The 27,515-nt window shown below is 38.9% G+C and overlaps 1 protein-coding gene and 1 pseudogene across 1 annotated transcript in view; both read right to left on the bottom strand.

Moving 5' to 3' along the window:
• The window catches only part of BBOX1 (gamma-butyrobetaine hydroxylase 1), a 49,994-nt gene extending 22,969 nt beyond the window's left edge, over positions 1–27,025 (bottom strand). The window contains exons 1-3 of the mRNA XM_028117734.2: positions 26,807–27,025; positions 25,203–25,317; positions 9,293–9,491 (exon numbers count right to left, since the gene is read on the bottom strand). Coding sequence (XP_027973535.2) covers positions 9,293–9,491; positions 25,203–25,317; positions 26,807–27,025 — 533 coding nt within the window. The remainder of the gene's footprint in view (positions 1–9,292; positions 9,492–25,202; positions 25,318–26,806) is intronic.
• On the bottom strand, positions 11,278–11,424 carry LOC114220069 (U2 spliceosomal RNA; annotated as a pseudogene).
• Positions 27,026–27,515: the final 490 nt, after the last annotated feature.

Here is a 27,515-nt window from a genome sequence, read left to right on the forward strand (position 1 = left end):
GTGACTTATTAAAGATGATGTGAGCCAAGAATTTTATATTTAGCCAAACTGATTTTCAAGTATAAAGATCTTAAATTGCTGTCAACATGCAAGAATTTAGAGAATATTGTTCTCTTGGGGCCTTCCCGAGGAATTTACAAGAGAATAGGATTCAGACAACCAAAATGAATAGAGATACGTTCACACAGCACTGGTACTAAGTAGTAAATTTTATTTACTCATAGAACTACTAATAGGGGAGAAAAATATATAAAAAATCTAAAAAATTGGGAAACCAAACTACTGTTAAGGGATGCTCAGGAAAACAAGAGAGTGAATACCATAAAATTCAGGAGAGCTATTACATTTGGGGAGAAAAGAGAGGTTTGTGATTGCTTAGGGCATGTGGATTGGTTCCAGAGTGACTGGCAATGTTCTATTTCTTGACGTGGATGGTGTTTCAAGAGCACGTGCCTTACAAAAATTCATTAAGCTATATATTTGTCTTATGTGATTTTTCTGTGTCTGGATTGTATTTTACCATGAGAAGTGCTTTTTTAAAATTAATTATATAATTATTTAATCACATAATTTATAATTATGTGATTTTTCCCAATAATAAAAATAAAGACAGGTAGTGATAGAAAGATGGCAACCACCTCTAAAAACATAAAGAAAAAAGTTATAGCAATTTCCTCCAAAGTTCTAAAGTGTTTCATTATGAAAAACTAAGAATGCAGTGCATTGCAGAAGGAAAAAAAAAAGCTTATGAGAATTCTACATTAAGCATATTTAGTTTTTTGAGGGTGGTAGGTCAAATTGTGCTTAATTTGTTTCAACAGAACAGGAGCTAGATGCTGGTTTAGATTTTTGATGTTCAAGGTTAAAATATAAACCTCATTTTCTCTTGTCACAAGTTATTTGATTCCTTGTCAATTGTCACTTTCCCTTTGCATGAACAGTTGGCTGTAATTTGAACTTAATAGATGGGATGGGAATGAATATTCTGGTGCTGTTGTTATGACTTAGTTTGAGAAATTTCTATATAATCCTGTTAAAGTGTTCCCTTGCATCTGAGCTATAAATATGTGTGGAAGCCACATTTGGTAGTTAATAATTCTTATGGCATTAGGAACTATGGGGGGAATGCTAGATAAACCACCATGCGAGTACAGTGCCAAGGAAAGACTGCAGACTGCTGAATCAAGTAAACTTGGGTTTGAAGCCTGATTCTTCTGCTTCAGTTTATGAAGCAGAACACTTATCTCTAAAATGGTAATAATGGTTCTTATTAGAATTGTGAAGATTCAAGATAATGACTGTGAAAACATTGAGTTCAATACTTGGCACATAAAAGGTGCTTAACAGAAAATTATTTTGTCCCATCCCAATGCTCAGAGGAAAATCGAGGAGGTAAGGGGGAGTCAGGGCTTGTGGAGAAGCAAGTGGTTTACTAGGGTCTCAAAATTTCCTCAAGTGATTTCTAGGGGAGCATGAGACACAGAAATTATTTTTCCTTTCATTCATGAGATGATCTCATACTCAAGTGGTTTTGCTGGCAGCAACTTTAATTACTGCGAAACTGAGTATTACAAGGGGAACCCCGGGGACTTTCTCTTGGCTGATAACATAAGCTGGGGTTCACAATGGCCGAAAGAATACAGCTTGTTACTTTGCTTGGGAAACCCTAATACTCACAAGAATACACATTTTAAAGGTTCTCCCCACCCCTACTCAAACACTAGGGTCAGTACTAATTCTAAAACAACTCATTAAGAAATCCCAGTGTGAATTTTTTACAAAGTAGGATGGAATTACAACTAGATTCAGAATTCAGACAGGTTTTCTTTGTTTTCTTCCCAAGTCTAAATTGCTTTTAGGTTGGTTTTTCATAACTCAGAGCCATTTTTATTCAAGAAGGGCTATGTGGTTTTCTCAAGCAATTTCTTGGTTAGAAACTTCACCAAAATGGATAAACTTGTTTTTCCTTTCCCTGTTAAGTCTCCACACTTCACAAATGTTTTCTGGTAACATGTATATCAGACAAGTAGCTGTTTCAAAGTCAGGTTTGGAGGTAGTGCTAATGGTAGGAGCAAATTCTAAGGGGCCAGAAGCCAATGAATAATAATATTTTTCACTCATATACCCTCAATCACTAATACAACCGAATGTGTGAAATGCTGCTGGTCTGGCTTACCAAAATGCTAGCAGAAATCCAGTGAATGCTGGAAAGGATATATTCTTGTACTCCCCAGAGGCCATTTCATTATTGTTAATTCTTAACTGGCCTGGCTGGTGTATTTGACAAATAGCCCACTAGAAACATTTTTGGTTTGACATGATTTTATTCATCTGATGAAGCCTGCATGTAAGGCGCTCATGCAGATGCAAAACTGGGCAGCAGGAGTGACCTCTTACGTTTTCCAGCAAACTTTCATCTAAAGGTTTCAAAGGGCATGCCAGGTATTAAAACAGTTCTGTAGAAAGAGAGAAGCAAGCCCTCAGTAGAGGAGAATCATAGAGCTCCAGGAAATTACATGAAAAGCTTAGATCACCTTCTCACCTACAAATAGCCAGTGGTGGAGCCATGATTCAACTGTGTTTCTCTATTGGTCCTACAGGCAGCTCTCTGGGCAGTAATGTAATGCAGATTCTCTGGGGCGTTGGGTTCTCAACTCTTCCCCCAATTTTTAGGAATGAAGTGTTCCAAAGCATTTATTTAAAATTTCCCACTACCATTTGTAACCTTGTAAGTTTTATTCAGTAATTGTACAGCTTCCATGCTTGTCCCCACAAGATAAAATCTGACTACTACCAAGATCCATTAAGTTCCTTTTACCCCTTTTCCTCATTGTCACTGCCTATTTTATTCCTGATGTTGGTGCTTCAGAAAAACATATTTTTCATTTTCACCTCATTATTCTTATTAGTCTAATCTGTGCTACATGTGGTAATGCAACTTGCTTATGCCAGCAATAAAACATATTCTTAGAAAGAAGAAAATCTGAAACTTCTGGACTGTATTCTGGGAAGAAGGCAGTCTTGCTAGCTAAGGATGAAATTTGTATTTTCTTCTGCTTGACTTTCTGATGAAGAAGGGTCACTTAGAGTTACTCACAAGGTTAATTTTCTCACTAAGGGTTTACAGTGCTGGGGCACCTGGATGGCTCAGTGGGTTAAGTGTCTGCCTTTAGCTCAGGTCATGATCCTAGGGTCCTGGGATTGAGCCCCACATTGGGCTCTCCACTCAGCAAGGAGTCTGCTTCTCCCTCTCTCTCTGTGCCCTCTCTCTAGCTCTCACTTTCTCTCTCAAGTAAATAAATAAAATCTTAAAAAAAAATGTTGACAATGCTAAGAAATAATTTTTGATGTCTTGACCAAATGAAGTCCTCAATATCTTCCCTTTTATTAAAATTCCCTGAGTGCTCACCGTGTACCAGGCACTGAACTAGTACTGAAGATATCATTCTGATTAGGCCACCATTTCAGCCTACAAGGAGCTCAATATGACAGCAATGATGGCAATGAGATATGCATGCCTTATTTTCAGAGATTATCCTATTACAAGCAGAATAGCTAGTTAATACACAATGCTGATGGTAAACACTTTAAAAAATCGACACTTCCTTCTCTCCGTGTCACATGCATGTACACACACACACACACCATTACATGAACTTATGTAAATAACAAAACCCTGACCTGGCCAATTTAATTCATTGTCCAACCAATTGGAAAAGGAATATTTTCAGAGTCTGATTTTGCCCTTTTAGGGAAGAACATTTGATTTTCTCAATGTTTTCTTACCAGAAGTATGGTTTCAAAAGCCCATGACCAGTAAGCATTGCTACAACCCAGCAAACAGACAGTAAGGATATCTTACAGCAGAGCGGTTGATTTTCTTTTACACTGCATGCATCTCTGCTAGAAGCAGAATCTTAAAAAAAAAAAAAAAGAAATTGCCTTACTAGATGTTATGAATATGCAGGAGAGACGAGAATTTCCACTTCTCTTTTTGGCTAGGTCATTCAGAATGCAAAATGGGCTCATTTGAGTGAGGAGTAAAATGCTTATTTTGTTTTATTTATTTGCCTGGGCTTGGAGATGAGGTGCTGGTAGTGATCTCACAGAGCAGAGGCTGGAAGAGGGTTGTCTTTCCTAGAGCTACAGAGGCTTTTTCTTAAAGTAGTAACCCAAGTCTAGGTCAGAACAAAATGCCTAACACAGTGCCTTGCACAGTGTAGTGTACAGATGGGTAAAATAATAATAATGCCAATCAAGACATTCAGTGTGATCAACAGCAACTGTACTTCTTTTCGGATTTATTCTGCTGGTAGCATTCTTGAAAATGTTCTAACTTGGTATAATCATTGAGGATGGCAGTGTATGGAAAAAGTCTAGTTTACAATGACTATTTCCCATTGGGTTAGATTGTGTCATAAATTCAGATAATTTCTTCCATTAAGAAATTATCATCAAAACCACAATGAGATATCACCTCACACCTGTCAGAGTGGCTAAAATCAAAAGCATGAGAAACAACAAGTGTTGTTGAGGATGTGGAGAGAAAGGAACCCTCATGCACTGTTGGTGGGAATGCAAACTGATGCAGCCACTGTGGAAAACAGTATGGAAGTTCCTCAAAAAGTTAAAAGTAGAACTAATTCTACTACTGGGTATTTACCCCAAAAAACCAGAAACACTAATTTGAAAAGATACATGCACCCCTATGTTTATTATAGCATTATTTATAATAGCCAAGATATGGAAGCAGCTCAAGTGTCCTTCCATAGATGAATGGATAAAGAAGATGTGGTGTATATACAGTGGACATAAAAAAGAATGAAATCTTGCCACTTGCCACAACATGGATGAATCTAGAGGGTAAAATGCTAAGCAATGTAAGGCAGTCAGAGAAAGACAAATACCATATCACATGTAGAATTTAAGACAAAAACCCAAATGAACAAAGAAAAAAGGAGACAAAGAAACAGACTCTTAAATATAGAGAACGAATTGGTGGTTGCCAGAGGGGAGGCTGGTGGGGAGAGCATGAAGCAGGTAAAGGGCATCAAGAGTATACTTATTGTGAGGAGCACTGAGGAATGTATAGAACTGATGAATCATTATATTGTACACCTGAAATGAGTATCACTCTGTATATTAATTAAATGTAAATTTAAAAAAATAAATAATTAATTAAAAAAATTATCCAGAAACGTATTTTGGCTTTTGGCCCCACTCTGTAAAAACTATATCGATCCAAATGTAAGGTCTAAATCCTTCTGAAAATGTTATCTTATTACATACTGTTCTACATATATATATCTGACAAAATTGACAATGAGAGCTTCTTGACCAAGTCTTATTCTTTTCTCCCAGGAGAGCTTTCATCATCAAGGCAGTAAGGTGGCTGAGCATTTCACAGAGTTGCATGAAAAAAATATTGTCTAGATGATGCACTGACAAAATAATGATAAGCATCTGAGAAAATGTAGACATGGAAATGATATATACTTTTGTCCTCAAAGCTATTACCATTTTGATCTAGTATTTTAACATAATTTTATGATTATGAAATGCTCTGATAATTTTTGCATCCACCTGCTGCTTTATAGTTTTTTGAAAACATCTAGGTGTGCATCTATTATCAAACATTTATTCCTTACCTACTTTATGCTAAAACTGTGCAAAATGCTGGAATCCACTGTTTTTACTTATCCGACCAACACTTTAACAATTGAGATGACAACCAAGAACCAAAAATAGATATTATAATTCTCACTTTGGACCCATGCATTCAAATTCTCCAAACTAGTAATCCTACTTCAATGGAAAAGTGCTAGGTGGATATTTGTTTCCCAAGGGAGGCATGTGTAAAGTGGCACCATGCTATTATTATTTTTGGCATCTAAGCAAGAGTAGAAACCAGGCTCCTTGAAAAATCTACATGGAATGCAGTTAGCCTTCAGCCTTCGTCTTCCCGCTTTCCTTTCTCTATCCTTCTATTTCTGGCAAGCCCTCCTCTCCATTATTTATTGCCTTCATTTATTCATTGCATTTGCTCACTCACTTGTCAATTATTTTTCAAACAAGAATAAGGCTCTTTGCCAATGGAGAAACAAAGCTATGAAAGAAAGGGACCATGTTGCAGGCAGCTGCTGATTCTGTTATAAAGATAAGTCATGTCCAGGCATTACCACAGCACAAAGAAGAACATGAAAAATGCCACTTGGTGTATATAACTGTAAGAGCTGAGAGGATGTAAAGCACCCAAATTCTACACCAACTGAGACCTGCCTTCTCTTGAAGTAACTCTCCTCTCAACCAGAGGTTTGTAACCTTAGCTACACACAAGAATCACCTGCAGAGTTTTTAAAAGTCCTGATACCTAGGTCAAATCCAAATCCTGTTTTGAAAACTCTCTGGAGAATGGACCCAGATGTCAGCATTTTTAAAATTGGCTATTCCGATGTGTAACCTCAGTTGAGAACTATTGCTCTAAAAATCCCTTCTTTTGAATCTCATGTTAGAGAAATTTTAATATCACTTTCCACATTAGTGTGGAAAGGGGAAGAAAAGGGAAATCACTTCAGGAAACATTCACTTTCCTCATTGTCTTAACAAAAAACACATAAACAAACAAAAACAAAGCAACAACGGCAAAACTGTCCTCTTCTGTAAGTTCTTGAGGTAACAAATTAAAAACTAAAATTATAACAAAAAACCCGTAGAGATCTTGGTAATCAGTTGTGGAATTAGCAGTAAGGAGGCCAGAGAGGTCTTTCTTGGCATGTGGTATAGTTTGAGAGATTCAAGGAAGAAATGTGATCCTCTGCATGGAAGATGAGATTGAGTAGGTTAAACCTGTCTGGTTAGATGTAAAGGTCTTGGAAAAAGGAAATGCAACAGTAGTAGGAGGTCTGATTTGTTTTTGACAACAAACCTTGAGTATTTATTCCAATAAATTTCACAAGGTTAGATCAATTAGATCAGTGGTCAAATTATCAAGCCATTTTAGGATTTGTGACAACAAAACAAAACAAAATGCAAGTCATAAATCAGGACTAAGAATCTGACCCTAAATATGATGGGTGGCGGTGAGCATTAGGAAACTGTAACAAAGAGCCCCCCAAATTTGGCTGCTGTTGTGAAATTATGACATTTATTGCATAGATACAAAAAGTCTGTTGTCAGCAAATAAAAACTAAGTAGAAGAATATAGAAGAGATTTATTTTGAAGTATTCTCTTTACTTCTGGTGCCTAAAAGCATCCTTCCCATGTTCTTCCTTAATATCATTGATAGTGATGTGGATTAGGAAGCCCGTGGATAAAACAGACCCGGATTCTAACCCTGGTTCCTTTTCTACTACCTGTGAAAACTTGGGTTATAGTTTAATTCTCTGGACTTCAGATTCCTTATCAGTGAACTGGGGGAAATTACCTATTTCCGAAAACTGTGAACATTAAAGAACAAATAGATTAAGGCTCTTAATAATTTCAAGTCTTTTTCCAACTCTTTGTTTTGTCTGTTGTTACTGATATAATCTCTAAAACAGCTTAAATTTTTTTAAAGATTTATTTATTTGAGAGAGAGAGAGAGAGAGAGAGAGAACAGGCATGTGTGAGTGCACATGCATGAGTGGGGGGAGGGGCAGATGGACAGAGAGAATCTCAAGCAGACTCATGACCCTGAGATCATCACCTGAGTCAAAATCAAGAGTCGGCTGCTTGACCAACTGAGCCACCTGGGTGCCCCAAACAGCTTAAATTCTTGCAGATGTAGGGGAGATAAAAATTATGTAGGACACAGTGTGCTAATGGTAGCGGTCTAAGTTGCTGGGGTGGGGGTGGGGGCTGGGTCATTTAAGCCTACACATGATAGAGTCTTCTGCCATGAATAAACTTGATCAAATCATTGGGGGCAAGAGATTAGTTATTTTTGATCCTCTGTTTATCTACAGACAGGATTTTACTCTAGATTAGGGGTGGCAAACTCAAGGGCAGGCAGGGCCCTTGCAGGTCTGGGGGGTGGTGGGGACACAATTTGAGCAACTGGAGTGTGAGAACGTGCTCTCTTCAAGGGGCAGCCTCCGCTTACATCAAGCAGGTTCCTGGCACGTAGGGATTTAGTCTCAGTTGTTGCCAGATTTGATTTTTCAAGAAAAGTCAGATCCATATTTAATGTAAAATCTCCCAGTTTTTAAGTGTTGACAACTAATTCTATTTTCTTTCAACATCCTGTGGGCCAACCAAAACATATCTGAATACAGCCTGTGTGCTACCTGTTTTGCAACCTTTGGATTTTAAAGGTCATTTTCACTCCCAATGCCCTCTGGTCCATGAGCCCAAGAATCATTGTATACGTCCCGCATGAAAGGTTCACCCTACAGATTAGATATACAGTCATACCCCAGGAAACAACAGGAAACACTTATTTGGAAGTGTTTCCTGTTAGTGTTTCATTATCCATAATGAATGTTACCTCCCAGGCAATTCTTATGCAAACAGCTTCTTGTTCCAAAGTTAAAATCAGATACATTTCCTGTTACTTGCCAAAGTGCATAGACCTAATTTTCTGCATGTTAGTTTTATCTTTTTTAACACATCTGGAGGCTGGTTTCAGTTCCCCAGGGCCCTACTTTATTTTGCACCAAGTCTTGGGCGGTAAAACTTTAATGAACTTAAGCATTTATAAAAGTCTTAGAGAAACACAGGCTTCCATCCTACCTGCTATGAACTGAATTGCGCTGTCCCCAAAATCAAGGGACGAAGCCCTTACCATCAATGTGACTGTATTTGGAGATGGAGCCTTTAGGAAGGTGATTAAGGTTAAATGAAATTGTAAGGGTAGGGCCCTTCTCCAACAGGACTGGTGTCCTTATAAGAAGAGGAGGAGACACCAGCAGTGCAGGGGCAGAGAGGAAAGTCCATGTGAGAACCCATCTCCAAGTCAGGAAGAGAGCTCTCACCAGAAACCAAACCTGCAACCACCTTCGTCTTGGACTTCTGGCTTTCAGAAGTCTGAGGAAATGAATTTCTGTTGTTTAAGCCACCCACTCTATGACTCTGTTATGGTAGCCCTAGCAAACTAACACACCCTCTATAACTAGCCTGTCTTTGATATCTGATGCCCCTTGGGCTTTTAGGATCCTTTAAAATCCTACTTAGGGATTTTAGGCACGTCTTCCCATTTGACTCCTGCTCAGGGCATTATGGAAATTTTGTATCTCCAATAAAAAGTGTCTCCCTTCTGGGAAATATATCAAAGTTTATATATAATGGCAGAATACAAACTATTTGGTGACTCACCCATAAAATGTGAGATAAAGGAAACCAATCCTTTTCCCAAGTTTTAAAACTTGTCCTTGTTTGTCAGATGCTCCTGTGAGTCGTACTATGCCTACTTTCTTGAGGCTGGAGAGCCACTTGTAGGCATGTTCATCATTTTTTAAAACATCTTCAAAATCCAGTGTAGGTAGCTGGAGATCTGCGCCCCAGTACTGACATTCTGTGAATAAGAAAAAGAAGAAACCAGATGGGATTACATTGCTTTTATATAAAATGAGAACCTCTGAGAAAGGACTAGTTCATTGAAGTTGACCTTTGATTTATCGTGGGATTTATGAAATTTCAGTCACATTCGAATTGCCCAAGCTACTAGATTTTCTTCCCTGGGGCCATGCCAATCTACTATATACCTCCCGCCTACCACTGCCTGACCCATGACAGGTATTAACTAGACCTCATTTGTCGAGAGAACGTTTAGCTCATGGATAGCTCTTGGTCTGTATGTCCTTAGGGCTTCTTTGCCTGGACTCTGCTTAGATACGTCTCCACTGAGACACTGTGTGTTTTAATGGCCATGTTACATTGCCCAACTCCAAATAGATGATAAAATCTGAATGATGGACTTAGAACAGCATATGCACATTCTTAGAGGTGGGAGGAGTGTTTGCCTTGGTACAGCTCCTTCTTCCTCTTATTTCACCTGATAAGAAGCTTCCTCTGAGGTCAAATCATTCTTGGGAGTCAACAAAAACTGTCCATAAGGGAAGAAAAGATGAAAGGTGTGGTCCTGGGATACGTAAAAGATGCATTTTGCATAGATCCTTTGATGACAACACCACAGTAGATAAAATCAAACGCCTTCATTAGCTTTCTGATTCCTCATGATCAAATGCTTATGAGAAAAGTTTACTTGAAGAAACAGAAAGGAAATCAAATGGAAAAAATAATTTGCTTTTCAAACCGGGCTCTCCCAAAGGAGGCAGAACACAGAGATGTCATTTTGCCAAGGGAAATAACTCAGATATTAACAACTGCATTCAGGAGAGACCTAATTCGATCTAATCCATTTGCTTTCTTCAGTTTTGGAAGAAAGAATCTGCCTTAGGAAGGCAAACCTTCCCAACAAGTGACGGAACGAGATCCTATGATCTCAGTATCATCCTGATCCATGCCTCATTTCTCAAACGGGGGAATATATATCACGTTATGGAAAACAGCCCCAAGCCTATAGTTTAAGAATGAGGACTGGATCAATGTTCCTGTGTAGTTGTTGTAGACTGGAAATCATGGCTGTTTCTGCAGAAATGGGGATTTCTCAGGAGTCAGATAATAGCTTTAGAAGTGAAAAAGTTCCTGCAGGTTGAGGAGGCCCCCTCCTGCTCTCCCATCAGCTAATCAGCCACATGCAGCCAGTACTGTATGAAACAGGATATGAATAGGGTAAAGAATGGAGGCACAGGGCCTGGGTTTGAATCATTGTCCTGCATCTTACCAGCTAGTTTCTTGGTGTCTATTCTGAGCCTCCATCTCTTAATTTATAAAATAGCCATACTTATATTTACCGTGCAGGTCATTTGTTGACCATGCAAAGAGCCTAGAATAGTGCCTGGCACATAGTAGACAAACTGCTATTCCAACCAGCTATAGTAATAGCCAATATTTGCTGAGTCCTTTCTAGATGGTAAGGCACAGTGTGAGTGTGAGGTGCTTTCCATATGTTATTTCTTTTAATGTCCACAATAAAAAATAGATGCTTTCAGCATTCTCAAGTTATAAGAAGGGAGGAAGAGAGATCCAAATCATGCAGAGCTAATGATTTGCAGAGCTAGTTAGTCAAATCCAGGCAACCGATTCCAAAGTCTATAATTTTGACAACTACACATAAAATGAACAAATGATGCCTTGAAATAGTGTTGTCACATGTATTTTTATGCCTTATGTCTGAATGTCCATTGCTTATTCTGTCCCTTACAAAGGAAATCTACTAGATAAAAAAAGAAAGCAAAGCAAGTTACACTTAGGACCACTTTGTCCAAACTTGTTCAAGCAGGGGTGTTTAAAGATAAATCTTGAATATAACACTGTGTGTTAATTATACTGGAATTAAAAAAAAATTACTACACTTGATCTTAGCCAAAAGGCCAAGAAACGATGGAATTAAAAAAAAAAATTAAAGATAAACCTTGGCTGCTAGTCAGGATTTTAGATGCAGAAAAAACGTGATGAGTAGGTTTCATTTACAATGACATTGCTGTCCACCTTTTGTGAAATGAACCGAGACTTAAAAATCAGCGAGCTTCTCTTCTTAATTTATGCCAGTGTATTTCAGGGGTCCAAGTCGGTTTGCTTTAACTTAGGGCCATTATCACTTTCCAGAGAGTGTCAGTGACCATGTGTCAGGGAAATAGAATACACAGAGATTGAAAAAACATTTTCCAAGATGTAAATGTTTTAAAAAACTTCGAGTTCATATTTTGACTACTTTGTGGATTTAAGGAGGGTCTCCTTAGGGCACACACCATATACATCTATATACATTTATAGCATGTTTTAATGAGTTTTTGTTTCCACATGAGTCATTTTCCCATTATATAATACACATGCATGTGCATGCACACACTCGCACACACATGGGCACACACACTATTTTTTGTTCTAAAAACACAGAATGAGTTAGGTTCTTTCAATAAATCTGTTACTCTTTACATGTGTAAAATTAACCATGTTCATGATGAGACTCTAATATAAAGCAAGGCTCTCAGTACTACACACAGTGTAGTCTCCACTATAAGTAATTTCAGATTTACAGGATTTTACTATCAGAGGGTGGTTACAATGCCTTTTAAGTTCTGCAAAGTTCACTGTTTTCCAACTCCAGCTCTCATTCTGGCATGCTCTGGCAAAGACTTGACAAAAATCAGCAACCAAGGGCCAGAGCTCATTATAGAACCTGTGTCCTAATATGAGCCACTCATACACTCACTTATAAGTGACTTTCCGAGATAGCACTGTGACTACCCAGTTTCTAAACTCATCATAACATCCAAAGTATAAAATATTCTAATTTGTGGGGAGAAATAAACTACATTTCAATAAATCCACCAGTAAAATCATTTCATGATATCTGCACAGAAACTTCGACATTGAAAAAGCAATTTAGAAGCACCTCCCCAGTCTCCCCCAATCACAGAACAGAACTACCATGGACTCAAGAGAAAACATGTTTGACTAGAGTAAATCATTTGTGAGGTGAATACATTAAAAGCAAATTTAAATTTCACACTTGGGTCTGGATACATAAACAGTATGGAAAATGACGGAATATTTAAGGCATGAACCACTCTTTCTAATTTGACTTATGGCCTACTAATAAATACTTCCTTGAACATGTGCTTCACACATCATAAAATTTATGAACACGCTACATGCTGGCTTTCAAGGAACTGTTTGTACAAGATTTCCTTTTCAGGGTTAGGCATCACATTCCTGGATCTTGAGTTGTATTTCAAAAAAGTTGTATTTCAAAAAAATTTCTTCTTCACAAAGAAGCTCTTTGGTTAAAGATTCCTGAGTGCAGCATGCTGGGTTGCAATGTGTTATTTTGGGTTTAGAACCTTCCGTCCACCTGCACTGAACTGCTCTTGGCTCTGAAATACCAAGTCTAATGTGCTTCAGATCAGCCAATCACTTACTGTCTCTTCCAGTGAATACTTAGCAGGGCCCAGCCAAAACCAAAATCTGACCCTTGTAGAGGAAACGTACCTAGTTGTAGATAGGGTTTTCAGTCTCTCCCCTGGGCTAAGGAGATCCTGCCTCTCTGGATACTCTTTTACTTCTCGTCTAGTGAATTTGACATGTCTCAAGAATCTGATCACTGTTCTCTCTTAGACTGAGATCTTCCAGAAGCTGACCTGAGATGAGGATCTGAATGCAAGCCATGTATTAAGGAGGGATCCCTGGAAGAACTACTAGGAGGTAGGGAAGTAAAACAGGGAATGAAGCCTCTGGAAATCATTTTAATGACTGGTTAAATGAACTGCTAGGCCTTATGGCAATACTGTAGACTATACTTCAGGGTTGTCCCACCCAGGAGAAGGAAGCTGGGGTACACATGCCACTCATGCCTACTCCTCTTTGGCTGCTTCTCTAGGCACTTCTGGAGACCAAGGCAGAGAAACCCCTCCAGCCGAGTGGCAGTCTGTGCTAGAAAGTGGCTGGCATGCATGGGAAGAGTACTGCAGGGCTGGGGGGGCAGAGGGGGGGGCATGGCCAGCCTCTGCAATGCCCTCCTTTAGGGTCTGTAAGACTGAGCTAGATGACTGTCTTCTGTGGTCCTCCCGCACTGAAACACACCTCAGCCTCAGCGCTTGCCACGTTGTGCTGAAATAATCTTACACTTATTCAACACATACTTGTGGAAAGCCTTGCTATTCAAAAGAGATCACATTCGTGAATAAAAATGATGTGATCGCACATCTGTTTTGTGAAGGGAAAAGTGAATAAGCAAGGAAGCAAACAAGTAAATACATAAGAATGAACATTGTATCAAGTGCTCCAGAGGTAACAAATGGAGTGCCTCTGCAAACAATTACTGGGAGCCAGATGGGGAACATATTTAGACATGGCAGTTAAGAACCATCTAGCTAAAGAGACACTACTGAAGCCAGACACCAGTGGGTGAGAGAAGGCAAAGATGCAAAGAGCAGGGAGAAGAGTGTCTTGGCGGAGAGACAGTAGGAAGAGGGAGAATCTCTCATCTTGTTGGGGGAACTCAAAGTTTCTAGGGCTAGAACCCAGGCAAAGAGGAGGGTAGCAGATGAAGTGGAAAAGTAAACAAGGGTCGATCAGGCAGGACTTCATCTCTCTTTCTTCCACTAGATTACAAGTTCCTTGCAAGGGTCGGACAGCATGTCACATATCTTTAATTCCTCACCTCTACTCCCCCTTTCTCCCTCCACCCTCCAGCATAGAGCCCAAGGCTGGCATGCAGTAGATTTCCAGAAAACTAATATGTTCTGTATCCTAAACAAATCTTCGCTTATTTTCTAATGGGGACTAGAGACTGGAGGCACCCCCTGAAAGCTGAGATTGTGTCTGAACACTCTTTAGTATTTTAAAAGATGGAGAAATCTATAAAACCTTTTCCCTAGGTGATAATCCCACCAAACTCAAAAAGTCTCCCTGAGGATGTATAAAACACACTTCTACACAAGTTTATGTTGCTTGAAAGGAGAGAAATACATTTTTGGACTATTAGGTACTTGTTATATTCTATATGCTCAGCCCTATGACAACAGTGACCTTCTCGTTGGAGAATCCAAGAACACACAATAAAACAAGGCAAGGACATGAAAAGGCAGGGTGTGGTGAGTTCTTGAAAATGGAGAGCTAACATTTATGGACTGCTTAGGATTCTAGGCGCCCTTCTGAGCACCTAATATGGATTAATTCATGTAGTCCTCACAACAACCACATAACAGAGGTCCTAGTATTGTTCCCATTTTATAGATCAGGAGACAGGCCTAGGATCTTAGATAATTTGTGTAGAATCACACAGCTAGTGCTCATCAGAGCTGGGAAACCACACAAGTAATTTGATTACAGTTTTCAGAAAAAAAGTATATGTTGAAGGAAAACAATCACATAAGGTGTCAGAAAGGGAGATGATTATCTCAGACTTCCTTAGAGTTTCAGGGCAAATAGAAAATTCAGTTTTACCTGCTGTTCTTGCTGTGACTGTCCCCTAGGACATCCATGTAAAGGTTATGGAAAACCCTCTTGGTCACTTTAAATTATGTACACTGCACACATTTTCCTATGGAGCGGCCCTTATTGGTTCCAGAAAGCTCCAGTTTTCATAAGCTTCCTCCTATGCTAAGATACAATCTACCTCTGTCACCTTTCTTTTAGGCCCTAATTCTGTGCTCCATAATCCCATAGAATATGACAGTCTTGGAGATGCATATAAGAACAGAAACTGTGCTGTTTCTCTTTCTAAGTCCAAATAGCCTTTTTATTCCCCACGTTTTTCATGTCTTATGGCTTCCAATCCCTGCCCTAGGCTCTCTGCTCTTCATTGTATGATGTGTTCAAGTCTGCTGATACTCTCTAACAGCAATGATGTCTTGAACCAGACATAATACTATAGATGTGGTCTGGCCCATGCCTGCATGGTAGGCTCACTACCACATTTTCGTTCATGCAACCTAAATCTAATTAATCTTTTTTGGCTGTCTCAACTCTGTTGACTCAGATTAACTTTTCAATCAGTGAAAATGTGTAAAAATTGTCTGTCAGTCATGTCTTCATTTCCGAAGGTAGTTCATTGAGAATGTGTGAAGCATGTGTGGAGATGGGGATGCAGGTCCAATTTGATTGTGTCACACATTGTGTCAAAGTTAATAACTCGAGGTTTGAGGGTGACAGATCTGGATTCAAACCTGAATTCTGATACTTCCCATCTGCAAGAATGTCAGAAAGTGATACAGTCTCACAGTTCAGTTACTTCATCCAGAAAATACAAGATGAAAATGACTTGCAGGGTTGTTACGAAATTTAAAGGATATGCTACCTGTAAACAATTTAACACAGCATACCTGATTAAATCTGCACATGAACCAGGGCAGCTGAACATGACTGAAGGAAAACACACCATGATGACTGATCTTATTGCATGTCTACTAATGTCTGCTTAATTCTCTTTTACCAGCTGACCATTTCTCACATTCTCTGTCCTCAAACCTTCCACCTCCTCCTCCTCCTCCTTATACTCAGCTGACAGCTTTGCCTCTTATTTCGTGGAAAAATAGAAGGACTCAGAAGGGAACTTCTATACATTTCCTCCACCACATCCACCAACCTGCCTGTGTCCATGTCCTTCCTTATGGCACTTGATGTGTTGTAGATGTACTTGTAAATTTATATATATTATACATGGTGTGTGCATATATATATGTATATATTTTTAATTTATTGATCTCTTTCTCTAATAGAATGTAAACCCCCTATAGATAGAGTCTTTCTGTTTTGTTTACCACCGCATCCCCAACACCTAGAAGAGTGCCTGTTCTAGAACATAGAAGACACTTAAATATTTGCTGAATAAATTCATAGTGCATGGTAGGTACTCAGTAAATGACACCTTTACTAATATTAATTATTCCTCAGACTGGGGAAGACAAACACACAATGACCATTCAGTGCAATAATTGCATTGACACAGAGACAGAAGCCCACACAAATCGCAGCAACCACCTAGAAGAGGTGAGAGTGATAGAATGGTATTTAATAGAGCAGATACTCTTTAGTCAAATCTTGGCTTCGCTATGTATTGTCTCTTTGATTTTGGACTACTTACTTAATTTCTATCATGTGTAAAATAGTTATAATGTAATGCTATTATGAGGTTGTTGCTAGGATTAAATAGAGCAATAAATATTAGGTGCTGAGCTCAGTGCCTGATGTAGAGCAATGCTTTTAAAATGTGAAGAAGAGATTGGCGAAGGAGTTAGGAGAAGAGGTGGAAGAAGAAGAGTGTGAATGACGTTGGAAGTTCAGACAGAGATTGGTGGTGGAGGTAATAAGATGTGGATGGATTCTAGATTATTTTGATAATAGGGCTAATAGATTTTGTTGATACACTGGATGTGTAGTAAAAGAGATAAAGAGGGGTCAAGGATGATCCTGCTGCCAGAGAGAAGGAATGGCATCAACTAAGAAGAGAGAGTGGAGCAGGATTCTCCAAAATCATGTGTTCCCATCAGGGGGGCTGTCTTTCCTCTGGTTTCCTCATTTTTTAAAAAAAATTGCTCCACACAAATCACTTCATAAATCCCCTTTTGGTTGTCCATTGTATATTTGGCTTGATGAATTTATTCTGGGCTAGAAACTTCTATCACGCTCTATTAAAGTTAGAGCTTAGAGATTCTGCACTTCCTTCATGCATGAGCACACTGTTCTCTTTCGATAGCTTCCCTTTATCTTTGTTACTGAGATTATCTGCTTTTATGTGATCATGAGCTTGTAGCTCTTTTGGGTCAGGGATTTTTTCATTGAAGTATTTAGCTTGTATGTGAAAAATATGTCAGCTGATGGTTGGTATACTCATCTGTAGCTGTCCTTAGCTTAATAGATAACACAGCCATTTTCCCCAGAGTTTGCTGATCACCCCAGCCTCAGTAAACATTTCTACATCCCTGATTGGAATGAGGTTCATAGCTGACCAGCCCTTTCACTGACTTCCTTAAATTTATTTAAATGAAACTATCTGCCAGGTGGGTGAAATTTTGGTCCAGACTTCAAACCAGTGTCTGAGCGATTAAAATTCTTTTCATGGCAACAATTCACCTCCAAGCCACTCTCATGTTTTTAGTCAGGAATAGAACATGATTATTCTCCACGTAAGGGGAACTCAAGCATAAGATACTGCCATGTCACTGTTGTTTATTTCTCCTTCTGTCCTTGTCCAAATACTCTTTGCTCTGCCTCTGCTCTTGTGTTCATCTATGTTCATGGCTGTCTAAATTGGAGGAAAAAGGGAGTAAGTACTTTATCATTTACTCTTCACATTCCAAAACTGAGAGGCACTGCCTTTTTTTACATATGGAAAAGGTGAGGTTCAGATAATTTATGAAACTAAGTCAAGTTCACAGAGCAGAGCCAAAGCCAGCTCTGCTGATCCCAAAGCCTGTTCTCATTCCATAACACAATGTTGTTTCACAGGTGAAGAGTTTTCTTGACATACCACACTTTACTTTCTCTCCTAAGGTCTGTTTTCTGAGCTTTCTTTCTTATCTGTAGTTTGTAATTTGGCTTAGGGATAATATAAATATAGGGTGGAATTTTTGGCAAAGGGCTTCACTGGGATGTGAGGTGGGCCTTGCAGAATGGATAGGTGAAGTCTGGCCGGACAGAAAGAATGGAATAAGTGATCCAGGAAACAGGCAGAGTTTGGACAAAGTCTCCATGTTCGTGGAGGGGGCACCAGGCTGTGGGATGATTGGAAAGCTCCAGTGAAGACTTAGGACTTTATCATGCCACAGTAAGACAGCAGAGCGAGGGGGAAGAGAGATCAAGGTGGGCATCAGGAAGATTACCCTGCAGGGTTGTGCCAGGTAGGTGGGAACAGAGGCCATGTTATTTCAGTAATCTAGATATGAGATGATAAAAAGCCCCAACTAAGTTGTTGGCAAGAGGGACAACCCATACAATTGTTTCTCCCTATAACCTGTTGAATATCAGTCTTTGGACAAGCAAGCCCTGTGCATAGAAGCCTGACAGCCAGTGGGAGTAAAGGAGAAAGAATTTCACTAATAGAATTCTGCATTTTTAATTTTAAGTTTAATTATTTTTTGCAAACTGATATACTGTTCAAGAACAGCTCAGGGCTGTTCTCTGGTTATTTATAGTGCTTTCGAGGGAGTGGTGTAAAGATGAAGTGAGTTTATACGTATAGTGTGACAGTGCTTTTCACCCAACCTGACACTGCTTAAAGGTAATTAGGTGCTATCTCTATCATACAGATAAAGATTTTGGGGTATAGAAAAATAAGTTGCTCAAAATCGCAGACCTAACAAGGCCTAGGGTCAAGAGCACTCTGATTTTAGTGCTGTATTGTTCTTTTGATTAAGAGCAAAGTTGCAGATTGAGAAGAATACACAATTTTGAGAAAAATAATAAAGTTAGTGAATCCACTGAATGGAGTAGAGCTTAAAATTATTTTTTTTAATTTACTAAGTTAGAAATTGGGCAAATCAACAGAATGAGTAAATAGCAACATCATTTGTTTTAACCTTTTTTTCCCCCTAAGGGATAGAAACATTGAAAAAAAATTAATCAAGTTTTTTCCATGGGCACATCTGAAAGTTTGGGATTGGAATTTCAAGGAAGAAATTTAAGTATAATGAAGATATTATTATCCTGGAACTAAAGTTGTGTATTTCAATGGTCTGCCATCTTGAAGAAGCAAAGTGGAATCAGAAGTGAGAAGTAATAGTTTTTAAATCAGTCGTCCTCTTTTTTTTTTTTTTTTGACTGGTGCATCTCCTGGTGTGTAGGCACTAGCAAAGATGACAGCTTAAATATGTAACTCGGGCGCCTGGGTGGCTCAGTTGGTTAAGTGTCTGCCTTCAGCTCAGGTCATGATCCCAGGGTCCTGGGATCGAATCCCACATCGGGCTCCCTGCTCCTTGGGGAGCCAGCTTCTCCCTCTGCCTCTCTCTCTCATTCTGTCTCTCATGAATAAATAAATAAAACCTTTAAAAAATGCTTAAATATGTAACTCATGCGTAGATTTGGTAAAAATGAAGTCAGCATATAAAGCAACCCAATTTTACTTCTTGAAATTGCCACCATTTGGAATTTTCTAAATTTATAAATTCAAAATTTACAATCCAGCTGCCTTATGCTATAAAATTCATTCCTGGGCTGTAAGAAAAAGCAAGACTAGTTTGTGAAAAACAAGCTTTTCACTCATTGAAGAAAGCCCATTCTACCTTTATTCTCTTTGGGGAAAAAAAAAGAAAAGAAAAGAAAAAAAAGGAAAGAAAAGAAAAGAAAAGAAAAAAGAAAAAAATATACTTTAGCATAATAACAGAAAATTACTTTTCCAAGAGTAAAAAACGTTAGTATATTTTCCTTAATTTTGGATGTGGTAAATATACTGAGAAAATATGAAAAAGAAACATTCTGCAATAATTCTTCCTTAAGACACATTTGCTTTAGGTTCTCAAAAATATCCTCAGGCTTTTTCAAGACTTTTAAAGACACCAGCTTTTCAAGGTCCTGTTTAGCATTAACATTGGATGATGCAACGATACTTTGTTTTATGAAGTTATTAAAAAATCATTTTTTAATTAAAAATCATTTCTTAAAAAGAATGTAATTAATGTTTCTTATCTAAGAATTCTTAAAAGGAATAAAAGAATATACATGCTTTTTTTTTCTTTTTCTTTCTGCATTTCTGTCATGTATCCAGTTGTATAAGAGACTTCTCTTTAATATTTATCTCTGAGAATGTGGTTATGTGTTTTCTTGCTGGAAGTATGGATGGAGATAAGAAAGCATGAAAGGAAGCAGATTTTACCTAAAGTTAGAAGTGATTCCAAACTAGGCAGATGGCTGTGGGAACAACCTCCAGGTCAGTGGCATCTGCTGCATAGAAAGCACTGCAGGGCTCTTCTCAAGCTGTGAGTCTCCCACCTTGGGCTCACTGACAGGACAAGGGATGCTCCATCCCATGTAGGGACGTTACACTCTTTAGCTATTATCCCCAGGTTTGTCAAGTATAATGCAGACATTGAGTGGGCTAATAAATGACAGGTAATTCAGAAAAAAATAGGGCACATTGGAAGACATCAATAAGGCACAGAGGAAAAATTAAGCAAAATACACATTTGTCAACTCACAGACTTTGAAGATACCTGTATTCATTTCATCAACACCCCAAAGACATTTCTCTGGAACTCAGTAGGTCTATTTCAGATAGGATAGGCAAAACAGAACAGAGACTTGCTTCTTAAACATACGAAGACTTGGAGCTAATCTCCCACCTGTGCATCAGAGTGTGAGCCTGGATAATGGCAGGCAAATAATGTTGACTAGGTCTTTCTTGGGAAGGCAATACATTTGGGTACATGACACGGTGGCTTGATTGTTCTGAGGCAGTGGGTTGTTTTGTTTTTGTTTTTGTTTTTAAAGATTTATTTATTTATCAGAGAGAGAGGGCACATGATCCAGGGAAGGGGCAGAGGGAGAATCTCTAGCAGACTCCCCACTGAGCAAGGAGGCCCACAACCCCAAGACCACAGCCTGAGCCTGAGATCAAGAGTTGGACACTCAACCGACTAAGCCACCCAGGCTCCCCCGATGCAGCTGTTTTCACAGAGCTGTTCCAAAGCCATAAGGACCTGGCAGCCCTGATCCAGTTGGGGCCCTCTGAGGCAGTCTGAAAAAAAACAAGCTCCTAGACTTTTTTATAATTACCAAGTAATATATGAAGCAAATACCCTCACTCCACCCCTGACTTGCACTGCAGACTCCCACCTCTGGGGGTTCAAGAATGGGTGAAGTGTGGAGCAAGGTTTAGGGACATGGGTGAATTATCAGTTGGAGTTAGACATACTTATTGTGTTCATTACTTGCTAATTAAAAAAAATAGTGATTTTTGCTTTTTTTGACAAATTTCTGTAAACATAGCCCCTGCACCAGACCAACCCTGTTCTTTGTGCCATAATAAAAATTTTCATTTTCAAGGACATGCATGGCAAGAAAGGGGGAACTCTGCTTCCCTCCTAACCCCCCCCCCACCCCGGCTATGTGAGAGGCACAGAAATTTTAGAGGGCCCTGACAGTTACATGAGAGTTTTGACTCCCTCCTGTGGCATGTGCCTCTTGAAACAAAAGAGGGGCTTATAGCTATGAAATGATGGGTGGTAATCCAATTAAATAGGCAGGTGAAGATTTGCTCTGCTATATTGAATTGAGGGGAAATGTTCTTTTCTGACTATGCAATGTACTCAATCTCTGGATTGCTGAGAAAAGTGAGTAGACTGCTTCCATGGAAAAAAGATTTTCTTCAAATAACAATCTTCTACACCTCAATTTGAAATAACAAATATTATTAAAGTCAGAGAATAGTATACAAATATTGTAGTACCAATTCAAAGAGATAGGAAAACGAGCATTCATTCTGACACTGAATGTTAATAAAAAGAGCAAAATATTTAGGTTCCTATATATAAGATCAAACTATATATAGGTTTTTCCCATTTTAGTCCTATCAATTATATTTTGGGAATTTGGCATCTCAAAATTAAGTACAAAAATGAGAGTATAATCATTCCAATTTGACATGGAAGCTAAAAGATAATTACATTAATAAAATACTTCATATTTCCAATGTTTTATTAAAGTTTTCAATTTTCATTCATATGTTTGGAAACATTTACATGCTAGGCTTCAACATTCAGCTTTTAAATTGGTGGAGAATAGAGAACAAGGCCAGCAACCTCGTATCCTATAGGCCAATATGTTTCTTTGAATTCAAATTCTTCCCCATCATCTCTGCTACTTCCCTAGCTTACGTTCTCAATGCCTCTTGTAGGACTATTTCTAGGCCATGCTACGGTCACCCTCTTCCCTGTCCCACTCGCCATGGCAGCCCATCCAATACAGATGACCATTACCAAGAATTTCCAACACAGATCTGATCACTCCAATCTCTTTTGGAAAATAAATACAAACCAAGAACCAAAGGGACCTACTGGGGCAGGGGAGAATGCAACCAGAGAAAGAGGAAGCTAAGAAGATATTCACAAGCTTGTAAGCATTTGAGAAATAATATGCATCTGGTTAAAATTAGACCGATATAACTCTGAAGATGAAAAATGCATTCGCAAGAAAATAAAGCAACCTTCTTAAAGTTATAAAGATATTGAACTCATTTCTTTGGCCCTATAGGAAGAGAATCAGCATGGAAAACAAATGGAAGGGAATATACCTGAGCTCTCTGGTGAGAAAATGTCCTTGTCACAGGGTTTTGGACTGAGCTCCTTAGTAGGGCATGAAGTCGCTTCATGGTTTGGCCCCTTCCTTCTTCTATGTTGCCTTAACAATTTTAACTTCACTGATATTAAACAAATTGCAGTTTCCAAGCCTACCCTCCTGTTTTATACATCCATGATTTTCTTCATGCCCTTTCCTCTGTTGAGAATTTCCTCACTATCTTTGCCTAACAAACTGTTTCTTCAAAATCCAGCTCATAGTATCACCTGGTTTCTGAGGATTATTTTCTTGTCTTTTCAGATTCCTTCTCTTTGTTATAATTAACCTTCTCTGCATGCTTTCATGCACTTAAAATAAAATATTATACTTACTTGTTTTCATGGCTCGGGTCCCCCTCTTAGACGTGATAAATGCTCGAGGACAGAATCTGTGTCTTTTTTTAACTTGGTATTTCCTTAGAGTTTCCGGCACAAAATAGATGCCCAATATATGTGCAACTGAATAGAAATTTATGAGGGAATGACTATTATCCATGTCTTTCCTTCCAGCTGTGGCTGTCCATGGACAAGAGTCTTTTTCTGGCTGATCATCATATGTCTTTTCATTTTTGAGTTCGACAGCTAGTGTCAAGGGAAGATCAAGGAAAAGTGGTCTGCATCTTGATGCCAGATTTTAAGTTTTTCCTCATTCTATGGAAAGAGCAGTAAAGGCAACATGGCCACTGAGGACAAAAAACAAAATCCCTTCACAAATGTAACTGAGTTTGTTTGCACGTTCTGGAGTATAAATGTTCGAAAATACGCGATGGGAGAACGATAAGGTGTCAAATTCTGCAGGCAAAAAGCCAGAGAAGCAGTACTCCCAAAATGGCTTGTTGCTTTCTCCTTTACCCCACCAACTGCACAGCTTGAGAATATATTTTAAAAATCTGATCTTGTTTTAAGCCATTAAAGTATTTTCCAGTGTCAAAATAGCAGCCAGGTCTCCTTATATTATTCATGACCGCAGCCTGTCAGTGTGACTGGTTTTTTCCACTACTTAACTGAGTGTAGTATCATTTCCATTTTGCTACTGCCTGATAGTACTGAGAAATGTAAGCTATAAAACTGCATTCGTCAAGAAATATTAATGGAGGAGGGTGGCTATATCTTTTTACAATGCTTAAAAGCTTAAGCTGTAATAATAAAAAGTTGGCTTTTGTTCCCTGAAATAATCAAAAGAAGAACTTGAAGGAAATGAAAGCAAAATCCAACAGGATTACAAAATTAGGGCAGAGTTAAGGAAAAATATTTTGAGTACCAGAAGAAATCTAAAATAAATAAAAAATAATAGTACATTCGCGAAACAGCTATTTGACCCAGATAATCACTACTCAGTTATGTAACTGGAGACTCCTTGAAGAATCTAACAATACCCTCTCTGGGGAAAGGCAGGATAAACGTCTTTCCCTGGATGCCCATCTGGTTTCCACCAGCTAGCTAGGTAAAGAAGAAAGTGGATTCCTGGCAGTTTAGACAGAAAGCACTAAAGCAAAACCTCGTCCGTTGTCAGAAGGATGAGACTTAAGGATATAGAGGAACCTAGTTCTTGACAACATGGCCTGTGCCTAAACAGGAAGGCGACAATGTCATGCCTATTTGTTGATAACCATAGGACAAGGTGGAGCTGTGTGATTCAAGCTAATTAATTGGCAACCTCTCCATACCCAGGAAACTAGCATTTAAAACCACTTACTATACATGTTTGAGAATTTCAGATCTGAAAGGAGCAGGTGAAATCTCTATCTTGGTGTGTGACCCAGAATCCTCAGAAGGGGTGTTACAGAATTCAACAAGGCTGGTGCAATATATCTGGTTAACAGTGGAAAAGAAAGTTCAGGGAGACTTGCCTTGTTAGTGTGTGTGTAGAAGTCAAAATTCTGGTAAATACATAAGAATCATGATATTTTTAGAATTTGCCTTTGACCCACATAGTCTTATGATACAAATGTTTAATTTACACAGAGTCAATATTTAACTTTTTACCCGTATTATTTCTTTTATTATGTCTCTCAGCTCAAGAATAAAGTCTTTTTCCACCAAATCCAACTACTGCAGATTTTCTGAACATTTTTGTGGTTACAGATTTTCTTGAGACCCATTAATCTCTCCCCACACAAACTTGCTATGCACACACATGCACACATGCACTCACACACACACTCCCCGTGCTCACTCAGTGTCGCGTATACCATCCCATGGGGTTCGGGGATCACATAATTTTATTTCCTTTCATCTCTACCCAAACGATCTGTGTTGGTAAATCATTAAACATCCCGCATAAATTACAATAATGTTTTAACCAAAGCACAAGGGTTTGAATTTGCTTCTCTGAGCAAATTTCTTACCGTACAAGTTTTAAAAGACATTGACGACCACGGCAAGGTTACCTGGCAAAAATAACTCTCTTTGGAGTTTTTCTCTGGCCTGCTGTGAAAAGCATCTTTTCTTCAGCCAGTCAGCTTCAAATTCGCTGTAATGCTCATTTGGCCACGTGATACAAACCTTGTAACACAGAAAGCAAATATCATATGTATATGATATTATGTATATGTATAGTATGCTTCTATGTACTTTGGTTTATTATTGCTATTTCTTTGTTCTGGTTTTTGCTTTTGGGGTCTTTTTAAGATTTTATTTATTTATTTGATAGAGACAGACACAGCAAGAGAGGGAATACAAGCAGGGGGAGTGGAAGAGGGAGAAGCAGGCCTCCTGCCGAGTAGGGAGTCGGATGTGGGGCTTGATCCCAGGACCCTGGGACCATGACCTGAGCCGAAGGCAGATGCTTAAACAACTGAACCAGCCAGGCGCCCATACTATTGCTCTGTTTTTGAATGTCAATCTAAGATATTCAGGGGATCCAATTAGCCCTTAGTTTTTTATTTTTGTTTTACCTTATTTTCACTTATGTACTCACAGGCATAGAATACACTTTTGGAAAACAAGAAAACTGAAGGCCAAGGGGATACATCTGTGGTTTGAGGTCCCTTAAATATCACACAAGAAATAAAAGCTGGCTAGATTGGAAGTTCTTTTCTTGCTCTATGTCCTCGAAACCTGTTGTTTACAAACTTTCTGTGATGACTTAAATTCAGGCACCAATGGATTTAGTATTCCTTCCAAGAGGATCAGAACTAGGAATGATGATGATGAGACAGATCATCATTATAATAAGTAACAATGACAACAGCACCTGGAGTGCATCCTGTGTAACGAGCACAGCAGACATAACTCATCTAGTCCTCATACAATTCTAGAAAGAAGGTACTGCTGGTATTCACATTTTTCAAGTGAGGGACGTAAGAGTAAACAATTCTAAGGTCACACAGCTCGCAAGCCGTGAACCCTGGGAGTAAAGTCCTTGAGTCCAGATGAAGACAAGAAAGGGGGAGAGCCATGACCTCGCTGGTCACACTTGCTCTTCTGATAACTATCCTAGTGAATCTGGAAGAGAGAAACGCAGGCTGGTGGCCGCATCCAGTTTGTAATTTTGAGAGCTATGTTTTTGGGAATCCTAGAACAAGCCTCGCATTTGACTAAAAATACATTAATCAATACACGTTTCTGAGTGCTCACCACATGCCAGACACCATGTTGAACATTTTACTCATATTATCTCACTGAATCGTCACGTCATCTCTACGAACAAGTTCTGTTAGTATCCCTATTTTACAGGTGAGTAAACTGAGGCCCAGAAGCATTCTTTTTATTATAGAAATCACCTGTGTCCTCAAGGCTGTCCACATACTGAAGGAATAATGAGCAATACTGCAATTTTTCTTCAAAATAGTAGTAATAAAAATAGCAGTAACAATAACAGAAGCTCACACTTACTGAGCATGCTTACTTTGCACCAAGCACTAAGCACATGTGTTTCTAGATGTCACTATACATACGATCAAATGAAAAGTAATTCATTGTGTAAGTTATCGGAGACTAGCCCCTTCATTGAACTTGGGAGAGAAAGGAGAGATCATTGAGAGCAGATTACCTTTTTTCTGTCAAACGTCAAGCTTTTAATACCGATGTTCACATCAAGAGCTTCGATGAGAAGTTTCCGCGCTTTTGCAGAATCCAGGTAGCAATCAGAGCATGGGCAATTGTCTCTCAGCCATACAGCTGGGTAGAGAGACTCTGCGCCGTCATGCCAGAAGATCTGCATCAAATGAGCCCCATCCAGCACCGCTGCATTTTGGATGGCACAGTGCATGTTGCCGGTCCTTGCAGGGAAATCTTGTCAGCTACCTGCTATGACAAATCCTGGTTGAAAGGAATCTCAGGCAGATCAAGTCTGAACTTGACTTCTAAGCCTGTGAACAATTCAAGTGGGCTCTGGCTCCTGCTGTTCGCTCGGCTGCCAGAGTTTGAGGTTTGCCTATCAGCACTGGGACCTTTGTTCTGGTGAGAGTATTTCATATGCTGTAAACAGAAACACAGTGACTAAAAGTAAATAAGATAAACATGCTGAATCAGGATCCGGATAAAAGAATTCTTTGTTTTTTTCCAGAAATTTTAGATAACGAGTTCAGAACCAATGACATAGGCACTTTATAATTATGTTGGCATAAAAGCTCTGAAAATTTTTTAAGGGAGAAAAATGCTCCACAAATTGAAAGTATCACTAATGACAACTGTGCTATTTTAACTGACATGCATGTGCCTTTTGGAAAAAAATGTTTTTATGACACTAAATTAGTAAC

This window comes from Eumetopias jubatus, unplaced genomic scaffold, assembly GCF_037043125.1.
Source record: "Eumetopias jubatus isolate StellerSeaLion01/CBP00866 unplaced genomic scaffold, mEumJub1_p1.0 scaffold_13, whole genome shotgun sequence".
NCBI classification, from domain to species: Eukaryota; Metazoa; Chordata; class Mammalia; order Carnivora; family Otariidae; genus Eumetopias; species Eumetopias jubatus.